Below are 11,770 nucleotides of genomic sequence, written 5' to 3' on the forward strand. Positions count from 1 at the left end.
CGCTGGTGGTGTGCGTGATGAGTTTCCCGGGGAAGTCCGAGTGTGTGTCCGAGATGCCATCTTCGTTAGTATATAAGCCTGGCAGTGAAAGTCAGTGGAAATAAATGAAGAGAGAGCAGTAGTTTCTTTGAGTTCCTTGTAATTTATGATTCTGTTAGTTTCGAGCTAGTGAGCCGTAAAGTGTGTGTTTGCACTAAGTTATCCAGATTGTGAATTGCTGTGATTTATAGTGTGTATTATAAAGTTGTTAAGTTTAAAGTGACGAGAAACGTACTGAATGTGGAAATACTGTGTACTAAAAGTTTGTATTGAGGAAAAATAAACTGGTTTAATCAAGAAAGGACTTGTATCGCTGAAGATATTGGGAAATAATTTCTACCGGAAACAAACAAACAAACAAGCAGATACGTAACAGAACTTTGTAACTAATGACCATTTTGTAATAAGTTTACTGTGAAATCATAAGATCTGACATGAAAATTATAAGATTTATGTTTTTTAGTGAAATCATATATCAACATTCAAAAGAAGGTGTAATCGAAGTTTTCTAGTGTGTAATGAGGTCAAATATGAACAATTTCTTGATCTAGTAGAGCCTGAACTTAAAAGTATTGCATTTCATACTTGTACAAAAACAAACAAAAAAACATCCATATAGTAAATTCTGTTAAATCTATATGTCAATTTACAACCTAAATAAAATCGTGTATTTTCTTTAATCAGATGCTATATATATATTACCTGAGATGACTGGTTGGGTTTACTTATTATTGAGATGGAACTTGGAGAACTTGGAAGATCTAAGACAGCCCAAAGCTTATTAAACACTTCTGTTCTTGCATTTTCGTCCTCTATAATTTCATTTCCGTTTGAGGGCTTAAAAATAATAGAAGATATATTATAACAGTTTTAATGATAAACACTAAAAAAACTTGAACAGCCCGAAACATTTTTGAATGATTGATTTGTAATTTCCAATATTCTCTTTACTTTGGGGATTCTGAACTTAATAGTGATTACTTACAATGACTAAAGGAATTCCTCTCACCTTATTCTAATTTGTGTTATTAAAAATCCTAAATCTGGGATATCATCAAAATCAATAAAGTTTTTTTTTTTACTAAAGCAAATCATATCCAAATATCGTTGGTAAGAACCAGCTAGTGATCAAACTTTGATCAAGTTGTGGAAATGTGTAAAACATTAAGACAGACAGTCATGCACCTTTTCATCATTACAATATACATGTAACCAATATTCATATACAGTGTTAGGTAGTGTTGTCGATTATACGTAAACGGACTATCACCTCAGGATATGAACTCTTGGCCAAAGGGTCCATTAAAAGAAACTCTGAAAATGATTACATTATATGAAAAATATAAAAAATAAAGATTATTTTTTATACACGAATACTTATATACATATGTGTGTGTGTGTGATAAAAGTAGGAAGCAAGCTCGACTAAATGTCCCTTTCCCTCAAAATGACAGGTGACCTGTAACCCCTAAATGGTGAACATTATGAGTAAACTATAATGGATGTTCTCCGGAGAGCTGTAAGCAAATATTGATGTAGATATTAATAAATTACATATAACTACACAAAAAATGTGCAGATCCAAGGCCTGTATATCAATTCATTGATCGAGTAATGATTTATAAGATAACATCACTGCTATAATTCAGCTAAGTTTGAGCTCTTGACAAGTTTTATGCCTCTAATGGTAATTCGGACAGGATGAAATTCGTGCGAAAGTTCTCTCTCTGAATCATTGAATTTCAGTACACAATTATTTGAGATGGGCGTTACTTGCCTTTCTTTAAATGAAATGTAATTCTGTTGCAAGAAATGTCTTAATTTACAGTTTGAAATATTTGTCACAATCTCCAAGCACAAAATAAAAATATGATTAATTGTAGCCAACTATTTAATAAATGTTTATTTTATTTTGAAGGAGTGATTTTGATACTAAACCTTATAAATACCAACTGGTTACTGTATAATGTACATTTTTGTAATCACTTTTCTTGAGTACATTTGTTTGTTTGTTAAATTTCGCGCAAAACTACCCAAATTTTGAAGTGACGGACTGAATAAAAGACAACTAGTCAACACCACCTGCCGCCAGCTAGTGGACAAGTATTTTACAAACGAATAATGGGATTGATATTCACATTATATAGCTCCTACGACTCAAAGGAAGAGTACGTTTGGTGATGGGATTCGAAACCGCGACCCGTAGGTTACGAGTCGGTACCCTAATCACCAGGCCATGCCAGACTTAATTAAGTATGAACAAGACTACTTATACCTTAGGACGATCGGGTATACGTGATTATCTCAGTGCTGCTATCTGTATCTTAGTGGTAGATGTCAATCTGTTATTTATTGAATATCAGTTTGGGATTATTCAGAATATATATGTGTGTCTCTTCTTCTAGAACTTATATCTCTTATTTTTACAGTTTGTAATTTTTCTAAATGAAATTGTTTTATTCTATATTTTTTGTATTAAAGGTGGGTAGTTGGTCAGTTTCTTCTAATCCTCCTTGTCGTTTGTGTGTTGATTGATAATAATTGTTAGAAGGAGATGTCTACCTTTTAAATCTCAACAGAGTTATTAATTTCATTTCTGAAATTTGGTATCATGTTTTATAAAATGTATTTATTTTTAAACTTTTAGGTAAACGAATGATATATAAACACATTTTAAACTTAAGAAAGCATAATATTCACATGGCCTGATTGAAGTTGCTCCACTACCTTGCTATTTAACATAACATAACATTAAAGGACAACAAGGGACCTTTCGCTCCATCTAGGCTGTCCTGTCCACTAAATTAAACTAAATCTCAAAGCCAGCCCTTATCATTGAAATATTTACCAAGCCTTCCTTCAAATTCCCTTAAATTAATTACATCTATCACATTTCCAGACATAAACATTCCAAAAGAAAACATGCTATAACGTTTGTCCATCAAAACTTTTTAGACTTGCTAGAATTTGCTGTCATTTGGAAGATTTTATATAGAGAGTGTTTCTTGAGGACTAACATATAAACATTTAAACAGCTTTTCTTTTCAAAAATCACACACGACATTTTTTTTTATTTTGTGGCAAATACCATTAATTAAAATGTATAATACTGACAATTTCGCCACTTTCATACAATCTTCAAGAAGAATATTATGAAAACTGATTTTACAAATTAAGGTAATAGCTACAGATTATACATAACTTACTTTTGTCTTGCCTTACATAATCTAACACAAACCTAAGCATCTTTCAAAGTTATCCTTTTCTTCAACTCTAACATAAGTTATGCCGAGTTCAGTTGTTGCCCACAGTGTGTCGTTGGTTCAGTACAAGTCACATAATTAGCAAGTCCAACACAGAATATAAATATCTTTCATCATCCAACACATGTATACTCCAACACAAACCCAAGTATTTAAACCTCTCACAGTTAGCATTTTATTTAACTCTACAGAAAGTTGGGTCAATCGTTTACCACGGTGTGGTCGGTAACTTTGTATACACTACGTAACCAATACAGTCGCTATAAACTATAAATAACTTTCTTTATCCTAGCCTTGCATACTCCAACATAAGTCCAAGTATATATCACACCATAGAAACTTGAGAATATATCTGTTATCTCTGACTTCTCTTAAATTCTGTGCTAAACTTTCTTAAATCATACATCCGATTTTGAGGACTGGTCACTTTTGGTTTGTTTCCTTTATATGCCCCATCCCTTTCAAGTCTGGCCATTGGGCAGATTTTCTTTAGCAAGGTCACTCTCAGACGCTATGGTGAATTGAAATGGGTAGAAGTAGACAAGATACACTAGTGGTCATGTATTAACACAGTCTGTGCTTTGTTCTGTGGACATCTAGCTGGAACTTACCAAACACTAAATATGACGTAAGCCTGTATATGTTTCTGTAACTTATAGTACCTTACAGAATTAAATTTGAATAATCCAATATGTATTTTAGTTATTTAGGGTTTGGTTCGATTGTTTTTAAGCACAAAGTTACACAATGAGCTATCTGTGCTCTGTCCACTACGGGTATCAAAACGAACAGAGAGTGGCTTTTATATATATATATAGATAAAGATTGGCTTTGAGTGTTTTATTTCTACTTTAAAGTTAGTGAATAAGATGGCCTAGATGGGCCAGTAGGTCCTTTGTTTGCCTTAAATTATATATGTGTGTATATATGAATTACTATGATTAATAGTCTGAAATATAAAGCTTTGTATTAGTTAGTTACTCTAACCTTCACTTTCAACATGATTCTGAATGTCAGACTGTGGACTCGAAAAGTTTAATGTAAATTCATAGAATGCTAATATTAGTTATTAGTGCTATTTAATGATGAAAGCCTAAATCTGGAACTTATTAACAAATGTTATGGTAAACATCCAGAGTACAGTTCAAATTTAGATCGGTATGCGCCAATAGTTTCATTTTTGAGCCTAACAAGATATAACACGTTCTATTGCCTCGTGAACTTGAGAATTAAAATTAACAAAACAAAGTTGTTCAGTTGCAAAATAATTTGTCTCCTTTTGACTTAATTAAATTTAAAATACAACCAAATATGATAAAACAATTAAATAAGAATGAGCCCCAAAAAGGTGTTTTTATAACAAATATAAGTCTTTCATATCAAAAAGATATCAACAAAATGTAAATTTATCAAGTTTTTTACCTGATTTTGTTGTTGTCTGTCACAAGAAGTATTCCTATCAACATATCTCTCATACATACCACCCGCTGAGTAGTTTTCTGTGTCGTGAAACAAAAAAATATATTAAATCAACTTTTGTCTTATCATTTCGGCTCACAAATTGCAAACAACTGTTTCAAGCATACACCAAGGTATAACTTGTGTGATATTCTCAGCAAAAATTATATAATGGAGTTAAACTGAATCATGACATGAATGAATTAAAAAAGGAGACTAAACACGCTTCTAAGTAAAATAAAGACAATATTTATTTTGACGACACTACACACATAAAATACATTGGACACTTGCATTTCTTTCTGCTGAAAGGACAAAAGAAACAAGTAATCCAAAAGACTTTCGTGACAAGACAAAGAGTCAACCACTATAACGTATTCGAATAAGGCCAAATCTCTCAGAATGTTTTTTCATACATATCACTCATGTAAACAAAAATAGGGAAAACAATTAGTACAAGCCTAAAGAATTTCTCAGCGACCTATTCCGTGATAAACCTCACAAAAACCAGGTGAGTGAATGACCCTTAAAGTGTTTGACTACCACAAGAATAACGTCAATGTCAATACTGTCTAAAGCCAGTTATCTACATGGTATTCTTAAAAAAGGGTGCTGACACATGTTATTGCGAATTTGTTTTTAAGTTTAGGTTTATAAAACTGAATGTTCACCTTTCTAAAAAAATAAATAAAAAACACATCCCACATATCCCCTTCCATTTGCCTTCAGAACATTCATAATATAAGACTTTTAACCTAATGAGGTAATAATAATAAACAAGATCTAGCTGTGTGTCTATGGCATCTTACCCCTGAATCAGATAAACGAACTTCTTAGCATGAAATATGGATATAACAGGCAAGTAATATCCTTTAAAGAAAAATATCGTAGAAAAAAAGGAAATGAAGAGCCCTTTAAGAACAGGCTAGCAATACTTCACATTGATCTGTGTAAAGCATGTATATTTTTATAAGATGGGGACAATTTAAACCTCATACAAATATCTCAGACTTTTTAAATTTTAGTACCTATATTTATATTTAAGGCAAACCTACTAAAGCTATTTGTCTCCATTAGGTAGGCAGCCAATGAACAGCATCCTCCTACCCACCATCTATGGTAACATATTGACTGTCACTATTATAATGTACACACAGCTAAAAATACAGGGAATATTTTGTGATAATCCACTCATAAGCTTTGAAATCCAGAGCTGTACCACTGAGCCAATTGCGATTTTAGCACAAAGTTCTTAATGGGAAAAGACCTTCACGTTTCCCTCTCAACAATACATGACATAACCAAAAAGGATCTCCATATGCAGAAGTAACACAAGTCATGTGTACTTCCACAACATATTTGTTCAACTGTTGCATACCTTATGTAGCTGGAACATGACATACATATTCTTGCTATTATATACAAAAACATACTAGTAAGGTCGCTGAATGAAGTGCTGATGAATTTATGTGCGACCAAATTGTTGAAAAAGAGTCCTGAGAAACCATCGTCCTAGTACACAAGACGATTTATGGAAATCATACAGAGTGGAGGAGTAACGCTTTAGAGATGATATAGTCAATTGCAATGGAAACTATACTCTAGGGCTATTTTCAAGATAAAGCTTGACCAGTCATGGTAACATGGACTGTAACAACTTGGCGAATCACCAGAATCGTTTTAATATAATATAGCTTTTAATCATAGTTCGATTTCATGTGTCAACATCTTAGAATTCTTGTTTTACAGTTGGGCTTTATAGTACGTTATCAATACGTGTAATACAACACATGCATGTTTGCTTATTTGATTTTAGATATTCATGTAAAGCTACTTAAGGATATTTGCCATCCAAAATTTTGATCTGATAAACAAGAGGGAAGGTAGCAAGTTAACAGCACGCACAGTCGCATCTTGGGCTACGCTTATCTGACCATAACCTTCATAACACAAACGCACAGTCTCAAAGTGCAATTTCCATCTGGCACATTATCCTCTGAGCCAATATAACCATACACGTGTAGCTATAAATGAATAATAGCACGTATATATATATATATATATATATATTATTGTTATTATTATTTAACATATCAATGTACAGGACAGACTGTCTGATGACCTGAGTACATTTCCTAAAGCAACCTAAAACTACTGTTTTCACAAACTATGTTCCGATAGCCATGTACCCACTTATCATACTGCCATTTATATACCAACAAACTCAACTGATCCTTGACATCACAAAATATACAATAATAGACAGAAGTCAGCCAAACTAAGCATTTTTAGCTAGACTTCCCCAACCTGGACCAATATTCAATTTATCCATTATAGCATACACTAAAACAAACTCAGACCAACACAGACTAAGTCCAATACTAAACAGAAACATGCATTTATTCTTCTAAACAGTTTCTAATACCAGCAACTGAACTACCATCATGATGTTAAACAATTCATGGGTCAATCAACTCTTTAGAGTTGATAATAAGTTGTTTGATCCATGAATCAACAGTTCTGATTTGTGTTATCCACTGTTTAGCCAACACATCAGCAATGGACTTCAATAACATATCAACCAGTGTAGGTGAAGTAATCAATAATTGTCAACATATATAAATTACCTTTTTGCAGACGCCTGGAGAGGACAAGCTCTATCCAGAGATATCCTCTGAAACAATTAATGTATGATTCTCTGATGGAGTTTTCCTTGGCATAGCCAGTTTTTTGCTGGACAGTACAAAGATATATTCTTTTCAACCATTATACTATTTGTGCTGTTCAACAAAAAAGCTGGCCATGCCAAGGAAAACTCCACCAGATCTCGAGACAAATGTGGTCAAAAACTGCTCTTACAAATCAACACAAGTCTCAGAAATACCCTACTGGTCTCCCGTCCCTGCATTATGCAAAGTCTAAAATATCTCCTGCCTAAAACTATGTAGACCACTTACATTACAGATTGAGAACAGTGGCTCACTGGCTTATAACAGTTGTATACACAGTGTATAACACACCATTCTGCAACGATATCTGCTCATAAAATGCCAATAGTTACGTGCATAGATAATAAATTCCTTTATTTATCACAGTAACATTTCACTAAGCTGTATCCATGTCCTTCACTTGGTCTTCCACTTCAACATATTCACCTGCACAATGGCCACAAAGAACATTGGTGTACCTTCCTTGTTTATGGCAATCACAAGTAAAGATGACCAAACATTCTTCAAAAGTTGTTATACTCCATCCTTAAACATTTGCTTGATTTTAGAAAATGTTTAAGGGTGGAGTATGTATGACTTCTGGTGTTATTGTTATTAGACTAAATTCCCATATGGTCCCACAAACGCATCAGCAAATTTGTCCAGCACCTCAATTAGTTCCCCTCTTATACTTAGTACGAATTGTCTACACAATCCTCACTTAAGAATCTCAGATGTTCTGTAACTACACGTTTGTGTTTGAATGTGGTATGACCAAAGCACCCAAGCTCTTTCCAGTTACATCCAATTCTCTAACTGCGCTGATGATGACCATTGCAGTAGGAAGTTGAGTGGCTGAATGTTAATAACCACAAATTAGCACCAGAACATTAACAGCGCTTGATTATACCTGTTCATGAAGTGAAGCCTAGTTTCTATAGAGTGACAGAACCATTAGCCAAAGTTTGTATGAAATGGCTAATGCAGTAGCTTTATTGAAGTATTCGGTACACTCAAAAAACACTCAGTGTTCTAACAGCTACTATATAAATCAGGAACTGGACCTCTCTTCTGCGCATCATTATCAGTACAAAAAGAACCCTACTCATGAAACCTCACACGCTTCATGCTTTGTCGGTGGTCAAAGCTAAATAGAGTTTCATTAATTTAATGATGCCAGAGCTACAGCAGCCAAGGTTTCCAACAACTTTCCTGCATCTGTTGTGAAGTTGGGTAGAAGTGCATGATTCTCATATTTTGTTTTAAAATATGATATAGCAATTTCGTTTGCAATGTCTCTCCAGTCCACAACCAAAGCACACACTCTAAATCTCTTATCCAGAATGCTATATACAGAAAGGTACCTGTTGCATTGTGGACAACCATCTTGGGAACCTTGGAAACCCTTACCATTTTTTTTGTGTCCATTATGGCCGCCCCAAGACACTGGGAGGTATTTATAGCAGAGTATCTTTAGTTTAGGCTTAATTTTTTAGAGTTACGGGCATCTTCAGAGGTAGTCAAGCCAATTCAGCTACCACTGTGAGCTTCTTTCTCTTCTTTAACTGATGTGAAATTACCACTTTAAACCTAGTTGCCACAGACACAGCCTCTACTAGTGTTTAGATGTTCCCAATACAAATATGATGCCACAAAGTTGCACTTCACAGAGACTCTATAAACTTATCTGAAACATAGCTCTTTTTCCCACGAAAAGAGTTTAGAAACATCTGATCCAAATGAGAATCTAGACAAGACTTATAATCAACTACTATAATGGAACATATAATACAAGTATATGAAATTCTGCAAAGACACTCTATATGGATAACTCCAGATATAACAAAATAAATGACTCTTGATAGAGCATTATTAGTACAAGAAAAAAACCAGTTGTGTCCAAAGTCGGTTATCTGCATGTTCTCGTTATTGTGTGTGCTGACACATGTAAGTATCAAGATGTTCTTAGAATTCTGACAAACAAGAAATCTTCATTTTTCTCAGCTAAACAAGAAAGAAACATTTGGTACGTTACACATACCACAACTACACTTTAAAATAATAATTTATATATGCTAATACAGTGTTATATCACCGCAGATGTGAGCCTTAGTGCCAGAGACAACTTGTTCAGAACGTATATATATTCGGATTATGGTAAACCATGACCATAAAACAGTGCAGTTCAGTTCAGTTTGGACTCATGATTTGGAGAAATATGTCACAGTTCTTCTTGAGGAGGGTTATTTATATAGCGAAATATTAAAGAAGTGCATATTTATTTAAAAGAAACCTATCGTTAATATAGTTAGTACCACCAGATCAGCCATATCCATATCAGGACGTAAAACCATTTAAACAACATCATACCACACAAAGGACTGCCTCTATCAATGTCACAGTTCTTCTTGAGGAGGGTTATTTATATAGCGAAATATTAAAGGAGTGCATATTTATTTAAAAGAAACCTATCGTTAATATAGTTAGTACCACCAGATCAGCCATATCCATATCAGGACGTAAAACCATTTAAACAACATCATACCACACAAAGGACTGCCTCTATCAATGTCAAACTTTGCTGAATCATTTCCCAGAAACCCTAACTCTCACCAAGAAGTGATTGATAACAAATTGCACGTGCCCTACTCAACTGTGAAGACAATAAATCTAGCCATTGTAGAGAAGCACAAAACTCCCAAGTTACACATCTGTAGGAAAAAGCCTAATGCAGAAACTGTATGAAGAACACTTTGTGCACGAGATACAGAAGTTTTTCAACATTAGACAAGAGGTTGCTGTGTTGAATAACTGCGAGAAGAATCGTGATTTGCTACTGACTGTGAGGCGACAAGGAGTATCCAATAAGTACAGATAACTTAAAAGAAGTTTTTAGTTAAGCTGAATGGTTGCTGTAAAAATAAACTCTACTTTCTGTTTCGAGAGTGTATTCACATCTGTTATGTGAGATATAATTCTTGCACTAGATGACTTGCGTTAATTTGGAACGTTTAATTCTATGACAGGATTTGTATATGTAAACTGTGGAGAATGAAACTGGTGCTCATGCTATCTTTTTTTCCATCATACCTGTAAAGTCACTGACTGCACCACCATGGACTTCTGTGTATTTTGTTTAGCTAAGTATGGTCTTATACATTGAAGTAAACGTGCAGTATAGGATATAATGGAAACTTCTAAAGATGTACGGTCTTAGAGTGACCTCACACTCTATCACAGAAGCTTGTTATAACGGAAATTGGGATGTCATACAATATGATCATCATTACACATAAACAGCAATGAAGGACGTTCTTAAAAGACAGCACTGGCCCTGGAACATTTTTCAAATAAAATACGATTAACCCTATTAGAAAATGATCAATTCTTGCATTTTCTTCAACACAAAGCAGCATGTTTCCAGATAAAACTAACACTGTAAAACTAAAACTAAGTAAAAGTCGTTGTTTCAGCTGTTAAATAAATCAATGTTAATGATTTTTTTCGACCGAAACTCCTTCCTCAAGCTAGTTATCGGCGATTTTGTTCGTTTCTCTAATCACTTATCATTCTTCCTATAGAATTATATTATTACTATTTAGTGTATATTCGTCTATCTAGCAGACACTATTGAATCAGTTTTGCAGACATTTCAATGTTATATCTACTATCAGTTCTCCACCAGTGAAAGACAGCTGTTTACTGCAAATTGTCCAACCTTTACTGAAAATGGCATTTAAGGTTTTCTCATAAACGTTTTTTTATCATGATTTATCTATATACTACTAAAACTCTGAGATTGTTTGTTTGTTTGTGTGTGCTTGTCTGTAATTAAATACAGCAAAAACGGCGCACAACAGTGACATATTTGTAATGAAATGAGAATAGAAACAGAACAAAACAAGTTTCGTTAAAATCGGGCCACGGGTTACCGAGTTAGCCCCGTTTTTCGGGTTACTTTTTGTACATTCCATTATTATAAAACTTCGTTTTCCACCTGATGAATCACTTTAAAATATCTTCTATACAACAATACTTGCACAACAGAAATTAAATGATGAGAAGAAAATGTGTTATAACAGGCCTAGAAAGAACAAAAATAAAATGGACATACAATATTATTGACTATTTGCAAATAGTAACTATGGAGACGAGTTAATAAAAGTCGAGAACAACAACAAAATTTTATAAATGAAAACCTCTCGCCGAGCATTGGTTATTATATTATTCCCTGCCAATGTTCCCATCTTCATTAAAAGGCGTGAGATGACAAAAACAAGATCTTGAAGAATCTATCTATAT

The 11,770-nt window shown here is 33.8% G+C and overlaps 1 protein-coding gene across 1 annotated transcript in view; it reads right to left on the reverse strand.

The window, feature by feature from the left end:
- The window catches only part of LOC106463533 (coiled-coil domain-containing protein 57-like), a 77,129-nt gene that overhangs the window by 17,094 nt on the left and 48,265 nt on the right, over positions 1–11,770 (reverse strand). The window contains exons 9-11 of the mRNA XM_022391059.1: positions 7,948–7,951; positions 4,725–4,801; positions 742–876 (exon numbers count right to left, since the gene is read on the reverse strand). Of these exons, the coding sequence (XP_022246767.1) occupies positions 742–876; positions 4,725–4,801; positions 7,948–7,951 (216 nt within the window). The remainder of the gene's footprint in view (positions 1–741; positions 877–4,724; positions 4,802–7,947; positions 7,952–11,770) is intronic.

This window comes from Limulus polyphemus, unplaced genomic scaffold (genome assembly GCF_000517525.1).
Source record: "Limulus polyphemus unplaced genomic scaffold, Limulus_polyphemus-2.1.2 Scaffold1432, whole genome shotgun sequence".
NCBI lineage: Eukaryota > Metazoa > Arthropoda > Merostomata > Xiphosura > Limulidae > Limulus > Limulus polyphemus.